Source organism: Chlorocebus sabaeus, chromosome 6 (genome assembly GCF_047675955.1).
Source record: "Chlorocebus sabaeus isolate Y175 chromosome 6, mChlSab1.0.hap1, whole genome shotgun sequence".
NCBI classification, from domain to species: Eukaryota; Metazoa; Chordata; class Mammalia; order Primates; family Cercopithecidae; genus Chlorocebus; species Chlorocebus sabaeus.
In genome coordinates, this window is record NC_132909.1 from 42,927,661 (window position 1) to 42,948,751 (window position 21,091).

Here is a 21,091-nt window from a genome sequence, read left to right on the forward strand (position 1 = left end):
GTCTCCTTAAATTTATTAAGACTTGTTAAGCATCCGAACAGAATGCTCTATGTGTGATTGAGAATATTATGTATTCTGCTGCTTTTAACTGGAACGTTCTGTATATGTCTCTTAGGTCTAATTGGTGTGTAACGTTTAAGTTTTTTATTTGCTTATTAATCGATCTGATTTTTTTATATTCATGATTGAGAATGAGGCCTTGAAGTCTATAATTATTGTGCTGCTGTGTATTTGTTTCTTAACTTCTGTCAATATTTGTTTTATATGTTTGAGAGTGCTAATGTTATATGACAGTTATATGTGTTATAGATTCCTGGTAAATGGATCCATTTTGCCATTATATAATACCAATCTTTATCTTTTGTAATAGTTTTTTACTTAAAGTGGATTTTGTCTAACTATGGCCACCCCACCCACTTGTGCTTACTGTTTGAATGGAATATATTTTTGTATCCTGTCACTTTCAGTCTGTTTGTCTCCTTAAAACTAAAGTGAGTCCCCTAAAGACGCACATTGTAAGATTTTGTTTTTAACTCATTCGGCTATTTTACTTTTTTTTTTTTTTTTTTTTTTAAAGTGAAAGCAAATTTATTAAGAGAGTAAAGGAATAAAAGAATGGCTACTCCATAGGCAGAGCAGTCTATTTTACTTTTTTAAGGGGTTCAATCTGTTCATATTTAAAATAATACCAGAAAGAAATAAAATTACTAGTAGTGTTTTGTTTTTGATTACTTTCTGTGCTTGTCATAAATATGTTTTCCCTCATTTCCTCTCTTACTGCCTTTGTTTTTGTTTTGTTAATTTTGTAGTGGCATACTTTGATTCCTTTTTCATTTTCTTTTGCATATCTTTTATAGGTATTTTTGTGATCACCTTGAAAAATGAGAGTTTATGAAACATAACAATATACTTAAATCCCATGACATCTTTACTTCAATTGAATATAAAACTATACCTTTTTACATCCTTTGTTATTAATGTCACACATTATATCATTTCGTATTGTGTATCTATTAAGAGATTTACACAAATTTGTGTTTTGGTTTATTAAATTCTACGGCAGGATTTTCAGTTTTATGCACCATTATTATAGTAGAAAATTGTAGATCTGTGTATATATTTACTTTACCATTTCTTATAGAACTATACACATGGTGACAAAGACTGACAGCTTTTGTTTATCTTGTAACGTCTTTATTTTTTTTTTCCTTATTCTAGAGGTAAATTTTTCCAGATAAAATTTTCTTTGTTGGCAGTATTTTTTTGCTTTTATGACTCAGTATTTGTAAAGTGAAATGTCTTTAATTTGCTGATACCTTCTGTTTCCTCATTATTTGCTGTGGCTCTGTAATGATTTTTTTAACTTAATTATTGTATTCAGCTCCACAATTTTTGTTTTTTTAAAAAAATGCTTTTAATAGTTTTTTAAATCTCTGTTGATATATTCATTTCTTCATGCACTGTTTTCTTGATTCTGTTTAGTTGTCTACATTCTATTTTTGCTCATTGAACATGTTTAAAATGATTATTTTGAATTCCTTGTCAGATAATACAAAGATCTTAATTTCTTAAAAACTGATTTCCGAAGAGTCATTTTCTTCCTTTAAATAAATATTATTTCCTGTCTTCTCTCTATGCCTTGTGATCTTTTGATGACATTTGGAAATAAAATAAGTATTTACAGACTGACTCTATAGACTGCCTCAGCCCCCCAAGTAACTGAGAGTACAGGTGCGTGTCACCACGCCCGGCTAATTTTTGTATTCTTTCTAGAGACAGAGTTTCACCATGTTGTCCAGGCTGGTCTTGAACTCCTGAGCTCAAGCGATCCACCTGCCTCAACTTCCCAAAGTGCTAGGGTTACAGGCGTGAGCCACCATGCCCAGCCTAGTTTGTATAATTAAGTTGCCGGCATGTAAAAAGCTTTCTTTGCATTTTCATCTATATTCTTCAAACTTTATCTGAATGATAGCATAATTTATTCCTAATTCATAATCAGTATTTTAGACCATATTTTACAATATTTATATTGTTCCTACAGTAAAAAATGTAAGTCTTTTCTCTGCTTCTACAGGCTAGATTACAGCCTTACCATTTTGTGTAAAAAGAAGAGCAACATATTAATAAGTTTCTCTAGTATTATGTAAGTGCTTATTTCTTAAAAATTATTTTCTCAAAGCTTTTTATCAATAATTATAACGGGGTTTCTGTGAAACAGTGCTCTAACTGTATGCTCCTGATTCAAAAATGTGTACTTTTTATGGATAGCCAGTCATGGTTGAAAATTGTAGCTATCTAGAAGGATTCTTCATCAGTAGTCCACTATGTTTATTCAGAATTTTATGGGTTATAGTTTCTTTTAATTTTGCTTTGCAATTTTGTATTTATTTGTTACAATTTTTATAATAGGCCATTTCACATTCATAGTATTTTTTAGTTTTTATTCATATAACTTTGTATGACAGTATTCAGCTCTGTACATTTTAAGACAGTGTGAGGCAAAAGTCAAATATGAATCAGCCATATGTTTATTGCCAATTTAATTATCTCTGTGTTTGACTGAATAAGTATCACCCCATTTTGTTTATGACTCTTATATTTTTGTTGGTCATCAGTGGTGGTTTTATTCTGTTTAGGTAACGAGTCATGAGATTTGTTGTAATTTCAACATCTATTCATTGGTAAATGTATATTTTCTTTTTGTGAGAGAAACACTTGTGATTTGAAGGTAATTTTTGAAAAGCTTTGTAACTCTGTATTTCTTTTAGGTGTAATTGTTTATTTTTAATTGTCCAAAATAGATAACATAAAATTTAGAATCTTAAATATTTTTAAGTTATACAGTTCTGTTATGTTGGGTATATTGACACTGTCATGCAGTGTATCTCCACATGTTTTTATCTTGGGAAACTCGAACTCAACATACATGAAACTACTCATTTTCCTCATTGACCCTTTACAAACACCTCTCTATTTTGTTGCTGAGTGTAACTACTTTAGATGTCTCATATAAATGGATTTATACAATATTTGTCTTTTTATGGCTGGCTTATTTTACTTAGCATCATGCCATCAGATTTATCTTTATTGTCGATGTTAGAAGATTTCCTCCTTTTTTTCTTTTTTTTGGATGGAGTCTCGCTCTGTTGCCAGGCTGGAGTGCAGTGGTGCAATGTCAGCTCACTGCAACCTCTGCCTCCCGAGTTCAAGCGATTCCCCTGTCTCAGCCTCCCGAGTAGCTGGGACTACAGGCACATGCCACCATGCCCAGCTAATTTTTTTTTTTTTTGTATTTTAGTGGAGACGAGGTTTTACCATGTTGGCCAGGATGATATCCATCTCCTAACTTCGTGATCCGCCCACCTGGGCCTCCCAAAATGCTGGGATTACAGGTGTGAGCCTACACACCTGACCCAACTTTCTCCTTTTTAAAAGCTAAGTATTATTCCATTATTTGTATATTATAAATTGTATTTTTCCATTCATGTGGTGAGAGAAGTTTGGTTTTCTTTCACCTATTGATTTTTGTGAATAATGCTACAATTAATATGGGTGTGCAAGTAACTATTTGACCATATACATGAAAGATAATATCTGTGCCACATTCTTTTTCATTGGTCTAATTGTCTGCCTTTTTGCTAGTACTAAACTGCATTTATTACTGTAGTTTTGTCATGGGTTTTGAAATCAGGAAGTGTGATGCTTCCAACACCTTTCCTCATTTTAAAGATTATTTAGCTCTTCATGGTCTCTTGAGATTTTATTTGATTTGGGCATTGTTTTTTATTCCTGCAAAAAATGAAATTGGGAATTTGAAGGGGATCACATTGAATCTGAACATTACTTTGGGTGCTGTAAAGATGTCGTACAGTATTAATTCTTCCAGTCCTTGAACATGAGCATGCTTAAGACTGTGTTTAATTTCCATATATTTGTGGATTTTTTTCTATTACTAATTTTTAGTTTCATTCCATTTGGTCTTAATAATAGTCTATAAGATTTCCATTTTTAAAAGTTTGCTAGGCCAGGCATGGTGGCTCACACCTGTAATCCCAGCACTTTGGGAGGCCGATGCAGGCAGATCACCTGAGGTCGGGAGTTCAAGACCAGCCTGACCAACATGGAGAAACCCCATCTCTACCAAAAATACAAAATTAGCCGGATGTGGTGGCACATGCCTGTAATCCCAGCTACTCCCGAGGCTGAGGCAGGAGAATCGCTTGAACCTAATAGACGGAGGTTATGGTGAGCCAAGATCGTGCCATTGCACTCCAGCCTGGGCAACAAGAGCGAAACTCAGTCTCAAAATTAAAAAAAAAAGGTTTGCTAAGAATTGCTTTGTGCCCTAACAAGTGATATATCCAAGAGAATGTGTTGTGAGCTATGGAGAAGATTGTGTATTCTGCTGTTGTGTGGAGTGTTTGCTATATGTCCATTAGGTGTAATTTTTAAGAGTGCTTTGAAGTCCTCTGTTCTTATATTTAATATTCTACCTTGCTTTATAACTTATTACTGAAAGTGGGATATTGAAATATCTTACTATTATTATATTGCTGTATATTTCTTCAATTTTGTTAATGTTTATATATTTGGGAACCTGATGATTATATATATGTTATAGTTTTCTAGTAAATTAATCTTTTTACTATTATTTAATGTCCTTCTTTGTCTCTTGTGAGAATTTTGACCAAAGTATATTTTATAACAGTGTTTGACCTAAAATGTATTTTGCCTTATATAATTTTGACCTAGTTTCTTCTGCTTTGGTTAACATTCTAATAGAATGACTTGTACCATCCTTCTTTTAGTCTATTGTCTTCTTCAGATTGAAAGTGAGTATCTTGTACAAAGAATGTAGTTGAATCTTGTTTTTATACCAGTTTATGTCTTTTGATTGGGAAGTTTATTCCATGAATATTTAATTTTCTGATACAGAAGGGTTACCATTGCCATTTTATTGATTGTTTTGATTTTCGTTGCTGTTTTGTCCTTCTTTTTCTCCCTTTTTGTCTCATTTTTTCACGTTTCTTGGCTGCTTTTATGTCTTTTGAGAAATGACCATGTCCTTTGACCACTTTTTAATGAGATTATTTTTGTTTTTCTTGTAGATTTAAATTTCTTTTTTGTTTTTTGTTTTTTTTTTTTTTGAGACGGAGTCTTGCTCTGTCACCCAGGCTGGAGTGCGGTGGCCGGATCTCAGCTTACTGCAAGCTCCTCCTTTCGGGTTCACGCCATTCTCCTGCCTCAGCCTCCCGAGTAGCTGGGACTACAGGCACCCGCCACCTCGCCCGGCTAGTTTTTTGTATTTTTTAGTAGGACGGAGTTTCACCGTGTTAGCCAGGATGGTCTCAATCTCCTGACCTTGTGATCCGCCCGTCTCGGCCTCCCAAAGTGCTGGGATTACAGGCTTGAGCCACCACGCCTGGCCAGATTTAAATTTCTTATAGATTGTGAACATTAGTCCCTTGTCAGATGCGTAGTCTACAAATACTTTCTCCCAGTAGGTTGTCTGTTAGTCTATTGATAGTTTGTCATTTTTGATTGTGCTTATTTGGATCTTTTTTTTTTCTTTGTTAACTTAGCTGGTGATATGGTGATCTTGTTTATCTTTTAGAAAAACTTATTTTATTGATTATTTGAATGGTTTCCTTGGTTTCAATATTTTTTTGTTCTGCTCTGATTTGAATTATTTCTTTTCTTCTTCTAGCTTTGGATTTACTTTGTTGTTTTTCTGATTTCTTTATGCAAGGTATCAGGTTGTTAACTTGAGATCTTTCTATCTTCTTGATATAAAAGTTTAGCGCTAGAAACCCTCCCAACACTGCTTTTGCCACATTCTAAGGTTTTGTTACATTTTGTCACTTTTTTTTTTTTTGAGACGGAGTCTCACTCTGTCACTCAGGCTGGAGTGCAGTGGCGCTACTTCCCACTCACTGCAACCTCTGCCTCCTGGGTTCAAGTGATTCTCCTGCCTCACTCTCCCAGGTAGCTGGGATTACAGGCACCTGCTACCATGCCCAGCTAATTTCTTGTACTTTTAGTAGAGATGGAGTTTCACTATGTTGGCCAGGCTGGTCTTGAACCCCTGATCTCGTGATCTGCCCACCTCGGCCTCCCAAAGTGCTGGGATTACAGGTGTGAGCCACCGCACCCAGCCTCGTCACCATTTTTATTTGTTTCAAATAAGTTTCTGATTTCTGCCTTAATTTCATTGTTTCCCCAAAAGTCATTCCGGAACAAGTTGTTTTGTTTTCTGTATTTGTGTAGTTTTGAGGATTCCTCTTGCTATTGAGTTTTGAGTTTATTTCACTCTGTTTCAAGAAGATGATTTCAGTTTTTCTGGATTTTTGAAATTTGTTTCATGACTGAGCATGTGGTCAGTCTTAAAGTATGTTCTGTGCACAGATGAGAATGTATGTATGTGTTCATTAGATGAATTATTCTGTAGATGTCTATGAGGTCCAGTTGGTCAAGTGCTGAGTTTAAGTCCAGAATTTCTTTGTTAGTTTTCTGCCTTGATGATCTGTAATGCTATCTATAAGGTGTTGTCTTCCGCTATGGCTGGCTAAGTCTTTTTTTTAGGTCCAGTAACAATTGCTTTATAAACCTGGGTGTGCCAATGTTGGGTGCATACATATTTAGGATAGTTAAATATTATTGATTTATCTATTTATTTATTGAATCCTTTATTAGTATGTAATGTGTTTGTCTTTTTTACTATTATTGGTTTAAAATCTGTTTTATTAATATAAGAATAGTGACCGCTGCATTTTTTTTTTGTTTGTTGGTTTTTTTCCCATTTGTGTGATAGATGTTACTTTTTCCCTTTACTTTGAGTTTATGGGTGTCATTATACATGAGATGAGTTTTTTAAAGCCAGCAGAAGGTTAAGTCTTATTTTTTTTTAATCTGATTTGCCACTTTGTGTCATTTTCTTTTTAATTTTTAGAATTCTTTTATTTTTTTTTGAGACAGAGTCTCACTCTGTCACCCAGGGTGGAGTGCAGGCATGATCTCAGCTTCGTGAAAACTCTGCCTCCCGGTTTCAAGTGATTCTCCTGCCTCAGCCTCCCGAGTAGCTGGGACTACAGGCACGTGCCACCACTACGGGCTAATTTTTGTATTTTTAGTAGAGACGCAGTTTCGCCATGTTGGCCAGGCTGGTCTCAAACTCCTGACCTCAGGTGATTCACCTGTCTCAGCCTCCCAAAGTGCTGGGATTACAGGCACGAGCCACCATACCTGGCCACCACTTCGTGTCTTTTAAGTGGAGCATTTAGACTGCTGTGTTCAAGGTTAATATTGATATCTTAGTTTTTGTTTGCTTCATGCGCTCTGTAGTCTTGATAGTGCAGTTGCTTTGTAGGGTCTGTGGGCTATGTACTTATGTGTGTTTTTGTGGTAGTAGATATCATTCTTCCATTTCCATGTTTAGAACACTCAAGCACCTTGTGATGCCAGTTGGGTGGTAGTTAATTCACTTAGTGATTGCTTGTGAATTCTTTGCTTATGAAACTTAGTTTGCTGGAACATAAAATTCCTGACTGGAATTTCTTTCTTTTTTTTAATCTTTTTGTTGTTGTTGTTGTTGGTGGTGGTGGTGGTGGTGGTGGTGGTGTTGAAATGGAGTCTCACTCTGTGGCCCAGTCTGGAGTGCAGTGGTGCAATCTCAGCTCACTACAACCTCCACCTCTGGGGCTCAAGCAATTCTCATGCCTCAGCCTCCCCAGTAGCTGGGACTACAGGTGAGCGCTACCATACCCGGCTAATTTTTTATATTTAATAGAGGCAGGCAGCTAACTTTTTGTGTTTAATAGAGGCTGGCTTTCACCATGTTCCCCAGAGTGGTCTCAAACTCCTGAGCTCAGGTTATCCGCCCACCTTGGCCTCCCAAAGTGCTGGGATTACAAGCATGAGCCACTGCACCCGGCCTCTTTCTTTAAAAATGTTAAAAACAGACCCCCCCAATATCTTCCAGATTGTAAGGTTTCTGTGAGGAAGTCCACTGTTTGATAGAATTCATTTTTTAGGTAATATGACCCTTTTGTCTAGTTGCCTTTTATTTTTTTATTTCATGTTGACATTGGAAAGTCTGAATATTATGTGTATAGTATTCAGATACTATACTTATACTTAGGGATGGTTGTCTTGTATAGTATCTCAAAGGATTTCCTTGAATTTCTTGTGTCTTTATGTCAACCTGTCTAGCAAGATGGAAAAATATTTCGTAGATTATATCCTTAAGTATGTTTTCCAAGTTGGTTAGTTTTTTTTCCTTCTCTCTCAGGAATACTAATGAGTCATAAGTTTGACCCCTTTACATAATTCCATATCTCTCAGAAGCTGTGTTTGTTTGTAGTGAATTCTTTTTTCTTTACTGTCTTCTGACTGGGTTGATATAAAGGAGCAGTCTCTGAGCTCTGAAATACTTTCGTCTGCTTCGTCTATTCTGTTTTTAAGGCTTTCCATTGTATTTTGAAAGTCCTGTAGTAAAATTTACAATTTTTAAAGTTGTTTTTGGTTCTTTCAAAGGAACTAACAAGATCCTTTTGAGGTTATGAAACACTCTGGCGTTCTGTATTGCCAGCGTTCTTTTGCTGTCTCATCTGAGGGAGCTGGTGCTTCTTTTGCTTTTGAATTTTCTGTGATTTGGGTGGGGCTTGAAAATGTTTTTTAATTCTTTTTTTTCCTTGAGGTTTTGGCTGTGGTGTATGTTGTGTGTAATCAGTTGGTGTCATTTAAGGTTGTTTTCAGAGGCAGAGGCTCTGTCTAGGTCCCTGGGTTGTAGATAAGTTCCTGCAGTGGATTTCATAGAGTGCTTTGTGTTGAAGCAATGGATTCTTGTTTGTGGTGGAATTCAGGCTTCAGTCCACGTACATGGTGCTTAAGAGTGTTCTGGGGAGGGAAGATCATGTGTGAGAAATTATTTTCTCTCCAAATTTATTTTGGGGCCTTGGTGATATTCCCTTCAACTGCTGGCACTGCACCCATTTCCTTTGGTTCAAGGAGAGCTTTGGTGGTCTGTGCTCCCCCCTCCCTTAGGGACAGTTCACACTTTTAGGTCACCAGGAGACCCGTATTTATATCAGGGGTCCTGCTGTTCTCCTTTGCTTGCAAAAGTAAGGGTGGGTTTTGGAATGTTTCTGTGAGTCGTTTGGTGATGCAGCGGCTCGAGGATGGAAAATTACCAGGCAGGGCAATTGCACCATGGGTTTGTAACCAGTATTGCACCTGCAGCCCAGGATTTTCAGTCCAGCGGATGGCTGTGGGGCCCACCCAGTTTGTGGTCCCTCAACTCAGCAGGTCTGTCTCCAGTGTCTTCCCTGGGAGCAGGCTGAATTGGCGAGGCTTGTTCCAAGCCATCTGCATTGAAATGGCTGAGCTCTTCCAGATGTTCTAGGCTGCTAGGCTTCCTGGGATGTAAACCATGGCTGGTCATCTGGCCACACCCTTCCCAGTTTATTCATGTGAATGAAGGGGAAGCCAGCTCCCATGCTGGCTCATGTTCCCATGTCACACTCTTCTCTGTGTGCTGACACTGTGGGCTTCTACCCCACTTAAGCTCAGACCACATATATCAGCTGCATATTATTAGTCAGTGTGCGGAAGACCTGGGCAGCTGGCACTGGGCCCATGGATTTGTCCTCTGACCCTTTGGGGTCAAGGACCATCTGTGATGTAAGTGGATGCTGTGCTGTGGGCACCCTTCTGCAGGAGCAGCCAGATTCATGGTGCAGGGATCAGGTTCACCTCAGTCCCATGACAGCTACAATCCTGCTCCCTCTCAGCCTAGCAGACAGCAGGAGATGGATCCCCTCAGTGCAAGATGCAGAGCCTCGGAGGATGAGCACCTATGGTCAGCTACAGCTGCACAGCACAGTGAAAAGTTCAGATTTCCACAAGAGTTTAAGCTGTGCCTCTGCCTATTCTCCAGGTGGCTCCCCCTGCCAGTTCACAGACGTATAGGGATCATATGAGATCCTATAATCAGCAGCTCAGGCTAGATTTAGCTGGGAATGCGTTTCAAGGAGAAGGAACCAAAGTGAGAATCTCAGAGGTCCATGGCTAGACTGTGTTGCCATGGGGTTTCTTCACATATCCCTTCCTTAAGTCTGGTCTGGATCTAGGAGCCAGTCCTGGTGCCCAGTGACTTTGAGCAAGCTTTCCATCTTCCTCTTCAGCCACAGTGTCTGCATTTCTTCCGAATTAAGCTTTCTCTCAAAAGATCTGTTTAAAGTGATGTTTTACTCAACATTTTGTTTTCTCTCCTTGGAGTGAGTGTTTCCCAGCTGCATCTAGCAAGTCATCCTGTCCTTTTCTTAATTTTCTATGTTAGCTTTGTAAAGTATATGTATCTGACTCTGAAAATAACAAGTGGGATATTTTGTTAATTTTATATTTCAGCTGTGTCTTCTCATTACACTGAAGACTTTTTGCCAGAACAGGGCATGAAGGATTCATTCCAAAAGGTGATACTGAGAAGATATGGAAGCTGTGGACTTGAGGATTTACACTTAAGGAAAGATGGGGAAAATGTGGGTGAGTGTAAGGATCAAAAAGAAATTTATAATGGACTTAACCAGTGTTTGTCAACTCTACCTAGCAAAATTTTCCCATATAATAAATGTGTGAAAGTCTTTAGTAAATCATCAAATCTAAACAGACAAAGCATAAGACATACTACAGAGAAACTTTTCAAATGTGTACAATGTGGCAAAGTCTTTAAATCTCACTCAGGCCTTTCTTATCATAAGATAATTCATACTGAAGAGAAACTCTACATATGTGAGGAATGTGGTAAAACCTTTAAATGGTTCTCATACCTTACTAAACATAAGAGGATTCACACTGGAGAGAAACCATACAAATGTGAAGAATGTGGCAAAGCTTTTAACTGGTGCTCGACCCTTACTAAACATAAGAGAATCCATACTGGTGAGAAACCCTACAAATGTGAAGAATGTGGAAAAGCCTTTCACTGGTGTTCGCCCTTTGTTAGACATAAGAAAATTCATACTGGAGAAAAACCCTATACATGTGAAGAATGTGGCAGAGCATTTAACCGGCACTCACATCTCACCAAACATAAGACGATTCACACTGGAAAGAAACCCTACAAATGTAAAGAATGTGGGAAAGCCTTCAACCACTGCTCCCTACTTACTATACATGAGAGAACCCACACGGGAGAGAAACCCTATAAATGTGAAGAATGTGGCAAAGCTTTTAACTCATCATCAATTCTTACTGAACATAAGGTAATTCACAGCGGAGAGAAACCCTACAAATGTGAAAAATGCGACAAAGTCTTTAAGAGGTTCTCATACCTTACTAAACACAAGAGAATTCACACTGGAGAGAAACCCTACAAATGTGAAGAATGTGGCAAAGCTTTTAACTGGTCCTCAATCCTTACTGAACATAAGAGAATTCATACTGGAGAGAAACCCTACAACTGTGAAGAATGTGGCAAAGCCTTTAATCGGTGCTCACACCTTACCAGACATAAGAAAATTCATACTGCCATCAAACGCTATAAATGTGAAGAATGTGGCAAAGCTTTTAAACGATGCTCACATCTTAATGAACATAAGAGAGTTCAAAGAAGAGAGAAATCCTGCAAGTATAAAAAATGTGGGGAAGCTTTTACTCACTGCTCAAACCTTACTACTTAAGAATTTTTGCTATCGAGAAATCCTACAAATGTAAGGAATATGGCAAAGTCCTTAAATCTTGCTCAAGCCATTGAAGTCACAAGATAATTCATACTGGAGAGAAACACTACAAATGTGAAGAATGTGGGAAAGTCTTCAACCATTGCTCACGCTTTATTGCACATAAGAAAATTCATACTGAGAAAAATTCTGATTTTAAAGAATGTGGCAGAATGTTTAATAACTGCTATGAGCTTACTCATGAGAGGTTTTATGCTAGATAAAAGCAATAAAAGTGTAATGATACACATTACATTTATCTGTGGAAAGAAGTCACCAAATAAAAGCCTTCGAGTGCACAAGGTGTAATGATAGTAATACATTTGTACGTGGAAAGGCTTCAAAAATATAAGCCTTAGAGTAACACAAGAGTTTTTATCCTGAAGAAAAACATTACAAATATAAAGATTGGTGCAATACTTTTACTTATGTTACAGATTTTGTTGTACATGGGAGAATTTATGCTGAAGGGTAACCCTCTAACACTTGCTCAAATTTTATTCAATTTTAGAGAATTTATATTGGAAAGAAACCCTACAACTGTAATGAATATGAAAAAAATGTTTTAAAAGTACACCTTAGAAAATGCTAGAGAGTTTATATGAAAGCATTTAACAGATGCAATAAATATAAAAAATTAATCAAAAATCAAGTCTGAATGAACATCAGAAGATTCACAGTAGAAACCACTAAGATGCTAACACTTTCAATGTTACTCTAAATCAGGGTATTGATTACAAAGAATAATTCAAAGTTAACATAATTTAGTTAGGCTAAACAGGAATAAGAGACTAATATTTTAGAACTTACAATTGTATTCAAAGTACACTGTTTTTTGCATTGAAAGAGTTTTAGATTTTTACAAAGGCAAATTTTGATGTAATTCAACTCTCAAATTACTTGATGCTGTGTCTTTATTCATAGTGTCTGTGTAAAAGCATGTGGTCAATTTCTGCTGCTCGGAGCTTTGAGAGGTTCTATATTAGGATATCATTTATATGCTTTTCAACAGAACATTGAGGACACTGAAATGTGAGGTGTGTGAAGAAAGTCTACACAGAGAAGCTTTTGTGGTTGACTTATAAAACTGTTGTAAGTGCTGCATGAGATAGATGTTCAGAGTAATAGTCTTGTGCGTTATTCAAATTTTAGTAAATTGTTTTACTGATTGTACATTCATATAGTGGATTTTGTAATGCTTTTCTTAGACTGTGTGAACTTCATTTGTTTTAATAAAACAAAATTGTTTTAATGTGTTAAGACAGTTGTGCATTGAATTAGGTGTTATCCTGCCACCAACATTAGCCTATTTTACCTTACTCAAGTTTTTAGGTAACAGACAGTAACAACATACTGTTCAGTAATATGGTGGCATGGCGTCTCTAGTGATTCTTATCCTTAGTGACTTTAAACTTCAAATACGTTGGAGAATACTGTTTCCATAGGTTACATTTTTATTATTTTTCTTCGAACTATAGAGTCATTAAGATGGTTATTATGAAAATTACACAGGCATATAATCAAAAGCCATATATTTCTGAATCTTAAATGAGTATGTAGAAGATGTTATCTTACATTTTTCTTTGAACATGCAACCTCTATGGCCTTCCCAACACACATAGACTCAAGTTTTCACTTACAGGAAAGTTTAATATATAAATGTGTTACTCTAAAGATAAAATGTAAGAGAATTATGAAGCAAGTAATTGTATTTGAATGTGGATGTGTACCTATTTTGAGAAGAAAGAAAACGTGTTAGAACAAATTGATAATTTTTAAAGTGTTGATAAGTTGCTACCAAACTAAAAACCTCAAAGAATTTCAAAGCAAATGTTTTTCCCATTTGTATTGAATTCGTTTTTCCAAAACCTTATGGTTCCTAGTTCAGAATCTCCTTATGTAAGTCCAGGTTTTACTTACCTGATATTGATAGTAGACCTAATGCATCAAAATTTATAAAGTATTCTTTATATAATCTGCTCCAGAATTATTGGAAAAATTTTTACAAACTTTAATGGTGCTTGCAAAACAATTTAAACATGTAATTCCATAGTAAGTGTATTGTAACATTTTATTTAGTACATTTTTTTTCAGTTGGAGAACTCTATGTCAATTTTTCCTTTGTTGTTCTTTTAATTTTTATAATTAACATCATTGAGTTTATTGATCTTATTGGGTTAATTTCTTTAGGTGAACACTAGGGAGATGTCCTCAGTCATGGTAGTGTTTATTTCTTTTTTTTACCAACTCCTGTGTCTCTACATCAGACATGGTGTTGTTTAGACATAAATGAAGTGAACAAACACAGAAAATCACTACCTGTGTGAAAGCACTACCATGTGTTATACACACTCCATAATTAGTGTTCCAGTTGGAGTAAGTTGGTGGCTCCAGGAGATTAAAATTATTCAGATGAAAATATGGCCTTGATTCTTCGTGTCTGGAGAGGGCGTCTGTACCCAGGCTACACAACTGACTCTAAATTTAGAGGAATTGTGCTGCTTTCATTTCCTAATATCTTCAGGTTTCATTTAAGTCCATCCCCAGTTATGTATGCATCAGAGCCCTTCACTGTTTTTTGTTTGTTTTGTTTTGTCTTGTGAGATGGAGTCTCACTCTGTCACCCAGGCTGGACTGCAGTGGCGCGATCTCAGCTCACTGCAAGCTCTGCCTCCCAGGTTCACGCCATTCTTCTGCCTCAGCCTCCCAAGTAGCTGGGACTACAGGTGCCCACCACTACCACGCCTGGCTAATTTTTTTGTATTTTTAGTAGACACGGGGTTTCACTGTGTTAGCCAGTGTGGTCTCGATCTCCTGACCTCGTGATCCACCCACATTGGCCTCCCAAAGTGCTGGGATTACAGGCGTGAGCCACTGCGCCCACCCTCCCTTCACCTTTTTACCTGAGTCACGGTTGCAGCTTTCTCACTGTTCTCCCCACCCCATGTTATTTTACACACTACTTTGTAAGCTCTCATGAGAAGTTTGGAGTGCTTATTGTGGTTTAAAAAAAAAAAATGTTTTTTAACTTAAAATTTGTAGTCATTTACAAGTTGTAAATGCAGTCTTTGGTTTTGAATTTTTGATATTTTTTCAGACAGAGGTTTGTTTTTGTTGCCCAGGCTGAAGTGCAATGGCACAACCTCGGCTCACTGCAACCTCCATCTCCCAGGTTCAAACGATTATACTGCCTCAGCTTCCCAAGTAGCTGGGATTACAGGTGCCCAACACCACACCTGACTAATTTTTTTTGTAGTTTTAGTAGAGACGGAGTTTCACCATGTTGGAAAGGCTGGTCTCCAACTCTTGACCTCAGGTGAGCCGCCACACCGGGCCTAAATGCAGTCTTTGGATTAATTAACTGAAGTAAGTTGGATTCACTCTCTACAGGCCAGAGGATTTAATCAGTCAGTTAGCATTGTTCACCTTTGTAAAAGAAAAATGTTACTCTATTCTATCACAGAGTGTGTACAATATACAATTAGGTAGAACAGGTAAATCATTAATAGCATTGTGCCATATATTGTAAGCACCATATAAAGAAACATATCAGAATTGGAAATCTCTTAAGAGAAAATATATCTTAGAAATAAATTCTTAAGAAGTGTCAATAGTAGTTGATGAATGTTTAATTTAACTTTTTATGAAATACTTATAGCACAACTTACATTTCCATGCAGAATCTTCTGTTTATGAGTGTGTGTTAAGTGTTGAACAATAATAGAATGACTACTCTGGATTTTTTTAAAAGCCTAAGAACCAGGAGAGCAGGCCATGAGGACATCACCATTTAATATTGAGTGGGCATCCTGATCATATTTACTGTGTTTAACTCTGCAGATAGAATTGAGGCCCTGTGATTATCTGCTTTCTTCATTGAATTATGCCAAGCAGCCACAAAAGGGACTGCACAAGTTAAGTGCTTAATATGCATGTAATTAGTGAATGGAGCCTAACCACAGCCTTCCAAAATGTCTAAGTGGGCCTGAGGCCTGTGTGTCAGCACCCAGGGACCTCTGTTATGTCTGTGTGAAGGACAAAGACCAGCTAAAAGAATTGCCTTGGGAGACCGAGGCAGGCAGATCATGAGGTCAGGAGATCAAGACCATCCTGGTCAACATGGTAAAACCCCGTCTCTACTAAAATACAAAAAAAAATTACCCAGGGTGTTGGCATATGCCTGTAGTCCCAGCTACTCGGGAGGCTGAGGCAGGGGAATCACTTGAACCTGGGAGTCAGAAGTTGCAGTGAGCCAGGATCACACCACTGCACTGCAGCCTGGGCAACAGAGACTCCACCTCAAAAAATAAAAAAGAAATACTAACTATAATAATAACAACTCTTCTGTTCATGAGTGGCCCTTCAGATGGTGACATTAGAGTTCCCAACATAAGGAAAGTGGCCCTAAATCCCCTGCACAACTCCCTTTTTTGTACTGACCCCATGATGTAAAATTCTCCCATTTATTCATTTGCCACAAACAAACTTCCTTTACAACAGCAAAAAGCATTGCTTCAGATTGTGACTGTTTTTGGACATAGGGTCATTAAAGAAGTAATTAAGATTGTGAGTTCACTGGCATGGGACCTAATTAAATATAGCGGGTTCTTACAAGAAGAGGTAGTAAAGACAGAAGCACAAGAGAAGATTCTGTTAACACAGAGTTAGAAGACAACCATCTACAAGCCAAGGAGAGCGCCTTGGAGAAGTCATTCCACCAACATCTGTTAGATTTCTAATTTCCAGAACTGCAATAAACTAAATTGCTGTTTTTAAGGCCCTTCATTCTGTGATGCTGTGTTATGGCAGTCCTAGCAAACTATTACAGCCTATTAGTACACACACACAATATTCCCTGCAGTATGACTGACATGGAAAGAGGATGGTATACCATGCTGCATCAGCATTGAAAGACTAAACCACCGTGGGGAAGAGCCTCCCTTGTGGCATATTATGAAGACGTGTGTGCACACCTCCTTCCCTGATGGAATATGGGGATGAGTTCTTGAGATGACACATTGCGGGAACATGCATAAGGTAGTCTCACCTCCTTTTTTTGTACAACACATTCCCCCACTTTTGTGTAAAAACTTCCCTAGTAATAGTGTTGGCTTTTAAGTTTTGGAGATCTGTAGGACTGAAGCTGCATGCCACAGGAGATGCCTGGAGGGGGGAGTTAAAACAATACAAACTGTAGCAACATGCAAAAATGCTCATAGCCTAATGTAAAGTGAAAATAAGATGAAAGCCTTTTCTCTAATATTTCTACAAGTATGTGAACAGAGACTTCCCACCTAACCAAGTTGCCACTGGGACGAATGAAGGCCAGACTGTATTGAAACAGGACTGTGGGTCACTCCTGGGAAGGCCCTAGGACAGAGGTCAGAGAGTTTCCATATTTCAATCTGGGACCTGGGCCTATCCTGGTCTTCTCAGGTTCCTATCTCTAGAGACCCCTAGATGCCTGCTCTCCCCACAGCACAGTGCTGACTAAGGTTGGTGGTGTAGGGCACCCGGTCTTTTTCCAAAGAGATGGAGGAGTTAGACTCATCAAACAGCTCCTCATTAATCTGAATGTGACTCTGTAAAGAGTGCCCAGCAGCCAAGCTGAAAGAGATGAATTGCCCGCCTTGTTTTTACCATAGATGACACCTCTATTGAAATTTTGCTCTTCAGATCAGGCACATAGGAACATCTGCATAGATCTTCAGCCAGGAAGGAAACCAGAGGACAGCTTAAAGTCTTGGGATTCACATGTGAGTGGACAAACTTGGTCCCCATTTTGCCAGCCATGACCTAGGTGTGAACATGACAGACCCACAAGAGTTTCAACTTTTGACAACCTGGTTCTGTCCAGGAAGAATGCCCTCACCTCTTCATCCCCCTGCAAGACATGGCAATGGGGGACGATGCGGGGCTGTCTAGATGAAATGACAAGAGAGGACTGGCCTGGATGTGTTCTGGGTTGCCCTGTTATCTGTGGGTGTGCCTCGAAATGAGGGCTGAGTGGACATCTGCATTTTCAGAGAAGGCTTTTAGTTTGAGCCTTTTTAAGGCTAAAACTCAGAAATGTAAGGATACCATGGAAGAGCATGTTACTCTCTTGCGCATCTCTCACCAGAGGAGCTGGATACAGAGTTGTCTCTAGGAGGTGGGGTCCTGGTTTTCTAAGTTCTGTTGGGTTCCATCACCAAGGAAGTATGTTAGTCTCTTCAAGGTTCCATCCACTGGCCCCTTCTTTCTATAAGACCTACCCAAAGACCCCACTGATTACTCAGCCTCCTGTCCCATGTCAGGCCTCTATTTGTATGTAATTGTGAAATCACACCTTCCCCTTAATTTCCTGGGAAGACCTAAATGCAGCCTGGGCTTTAGAATAGAAGAGACAGCTGGGTCAGAACCTTGTTTATCTTACCATTTCTGTGACCCAGTAAAAGCCGTTGTCTATTTTGGGGCTTCCCCAGCCTCCTACCATGCACAGTGGGGATTATGCTAGCATCTACCTCCTAGGGAATTTTTCAAGTGTATATGAGACAAAACTTATAAAAATCATGGTGTAGGCTGGGTGCAGTGGCTCAATCCCAACAATTGGGAGGCCTAGGTGGGTAGGTCACTTGAAGCCAGGGGTTCGAGACAAGCCTGTCCAACATGGTGAAACCTCATCTCTACTAAAAATACAATAACCGGGTGTGGTGTTGTGTACTTGTAATTTCAACTACTCAGGAAGCTGAGGAAGGAGAATCACTGGAGCCCAGGAGACAGAGGTTGCAGTGAGCCAAGATCATGCCATTGCACCCCAGCCTGGGAAACAGAGTGAGACTCCATCTCAAAAATAAAAAAAAGAAAAGAAAAAGAAACATGCAATGACAATTTGGGCCCTGACATCACCAAGCTTATTCTTCACAGGCTTCAGTTGACCATATTGGTTCCAATCAATTTCAGCCCATTTTTAAAAATCTCTTAAGCAAAGGAAATTTCAGTGTTTCAACAAGTTGTTTCTTATTTGTCATTCAGATAACCCAACTTATTTTAGTTGTAGGTTTCGTTTTGTTTTGTTTTAACACTTTGGGGACAAAAATTCCGCTTCTGTCCAATGGAGTATGAAATGATAGGGTATGATTTTTTGTTGCAGTTCAGGCTGCCATACAAAAGAACCATGGACTAGGAAGCTTATAAGGAACAGAACTTAATTTCTCACACTTGTAGGGGTTGGAAATGTGGGATCAAAGTGTCAGCATGGTTGAACTCCGGTGATGACTCTCCTGAACTGCAGACTGTGTACTTAGGATTTTATCATTTGGCAGAAGGAGGGAGAGAGGCCTCTGGGGTATCTTTTTTAAAGCCAGTAATCCCAATCACGAGGACCCCACCTTCAGGACTTAATTATGCCCTGCCTCATAGTACCATTATTCTGAGGGTTAGAACTTTCACACAAATATAAGGGGAGAAATCGTAACTCTCAAGATTATATATAGATTTCTAAAAACTGTCATTTTCTTCCTACTTGCTCTGTCCTGTTTGCTCCCTCAGTCTCTCTTTTTTTTGTGTTTCTGTTTAATTCTCTGTTTCTGTATTGTATTCCTCAAACTGAAAAAGCAAATTCCAATGTAGAAGATGCTCTATGACAGACCCACATAAAAAGAACTGAGGGAGTGCTCATACCAATAGACGGAAGAAACTTGGGCTTTCTGGCCACATGAAATCTTGCTAGTTTCCACATGAGTGAGTTTAAAGCTGATCCTTCCCTACTCCAGCTTCTGTTGAGAAGTCCAGTTTCTTATGAGGCCTAAGCCTCCTAACGACCTTGAGGAAGAGGCACCTAACTAAACTGTGTCCAGTTCCTGGTCCCACAAATTGTGAGATAGTATTTGTTGTTGAAAGGTGCTAAGTTTCAGGGCAATGTTGTAAGAAAGAAGCAGATAACTAGTCTCATCTCCCAGGCCCCAAGATTCTCCATCCTTCTTCTCTCTCTCAGGCTCTCTGCAGCCACAGTGGTCCCTTTCTACTTCTGCCCAACTCACACCTGTGAGTCTCTTTACTAACGGTGGCTTCTCTTGACACATTCTTGTTGGAAGCAGATCGCCTAAAATCTGGCCATAAACTTGCCCCAAAACTGGCCATAAATAAAATCTCTGCAGCACTGTAACATGTTCATAATAGCCCTAATGCCCAAGCTGGAAGGTTGTAGGTTTACAGGAATGAAGGCAAGGAACACCTGGCCCACCCAGGGTGGAAAACCACTTAAAGACATTTCTTAAGCCACAAACAATAGCATGAGTGATCTGTGTCTTAAGGGCATGTTCCTGCTGCAGTTACTAGCCCAACCTATCCCTTTAATTCGGCCCATCCCTTCATTTCCCATAAGGGAAACTTTTGGTTAATTTAATATCTATAGAAACAATGCTAATGACTAGTTTGCTGTTAATAAATATGTAGGTAAATCTCTGTTCGGGACTGTCAGCTCTGAAGGCAGTGAGACCCCTGATTTCCCACTTCACACCTCTATATTTCTATGTGTATGCCTTTAATTCCTCTAGCACCACTAAGTTAAGGTCTCCCCGACTGAGCCGGTCTCGGCAAGTGGCGCCAAATGTGGGGCTCGAATCCCGGTCAAAGGGTCACTGGAGTGACGGTTGGAATGGAAAACTAGCTGGAGGACACCCAAGTACTCTTTAATCCCTATGGTGAGTAAGGAGAGGAGCTCGGAAGTGTCAAGGTAGCAATGGGACAAGTATAGGATCTGGTTCATTTCACCTTGGAACTTTTTCACACTGATAATAAGGAGGAACAAGAGTATAGTGAAGTAACAGAAGAGGTTACAGATAATGTTTATTTGCCAGCTAACGCCAAAGCGGCAAAGGAAGGAGAGGTTCATCCCTACCCTTCTGCACCCCCTCATTATTATTTTGAAGAAATGACCCCCCAGATCTTTCTTTTCTGGAGGACACTCGGCAAAAAGTAGTTGCCCAGTGACTGTTCGAGCAGCACCTCAAGCAATGGTTCTTAGTTCTATTCAGGTAGGACTTCAGCAAGCTAGATGAGAAGGTGTTTTTGGAGGCTTGGCAGTTCACTGTTAGAATACAACCCCCAGATCAACAGGGAAATATTACAGCTACATTTGAGCCTTTTCCTTTCAAATTACTCAAATAATTTAAACAAGCTATTCATATAAAAAAGAATGTAAAAAAAATCAGCGAGTCAGGCTGCCAGATAGAGGAAAAAAGAAATCTGTTGAGCCTGAAATATGTCCAAAATGTAAAAAAGGAAAACACTGGACAAGTCAGTGTCACTCTTAAATTTGATAAAGAAAGGAACCCGATTTCAGGAAACGCCATGAGGGGCCCATCCCAGGCCTCGTTCTAAACTGGGGCATTTCC

At 38.6% G+C, this 21,091-nt stretch overlaps 1 protein-coding gene across 1 annotated transcript in view; it reads left to right on the forward strand.

Moving 5' to 3' along the window:
• The window catches only part of ZNF682 (zinc finger protein 682), a 30,272-nt gene extending 17,298 nt beyond the window's left edge, over positions 1-12,974 (forward strand). Inside the window, exon 4 of the mRNA XM_007995942.3 lies at positions 10,405-12,974. Coding sequence (XP_007994133.3) covers positions 10,405-11,675 — 1,271 coding nt within the window. The 3' untranslated portion in view covers positions 11,676-12,974. The remainder of the gene's footprint in view (positions 1-10,404) is intronic.
• The last annotated feature ends 8,117 nt before the right edge of the window (positions 12,975-21,091 follow it).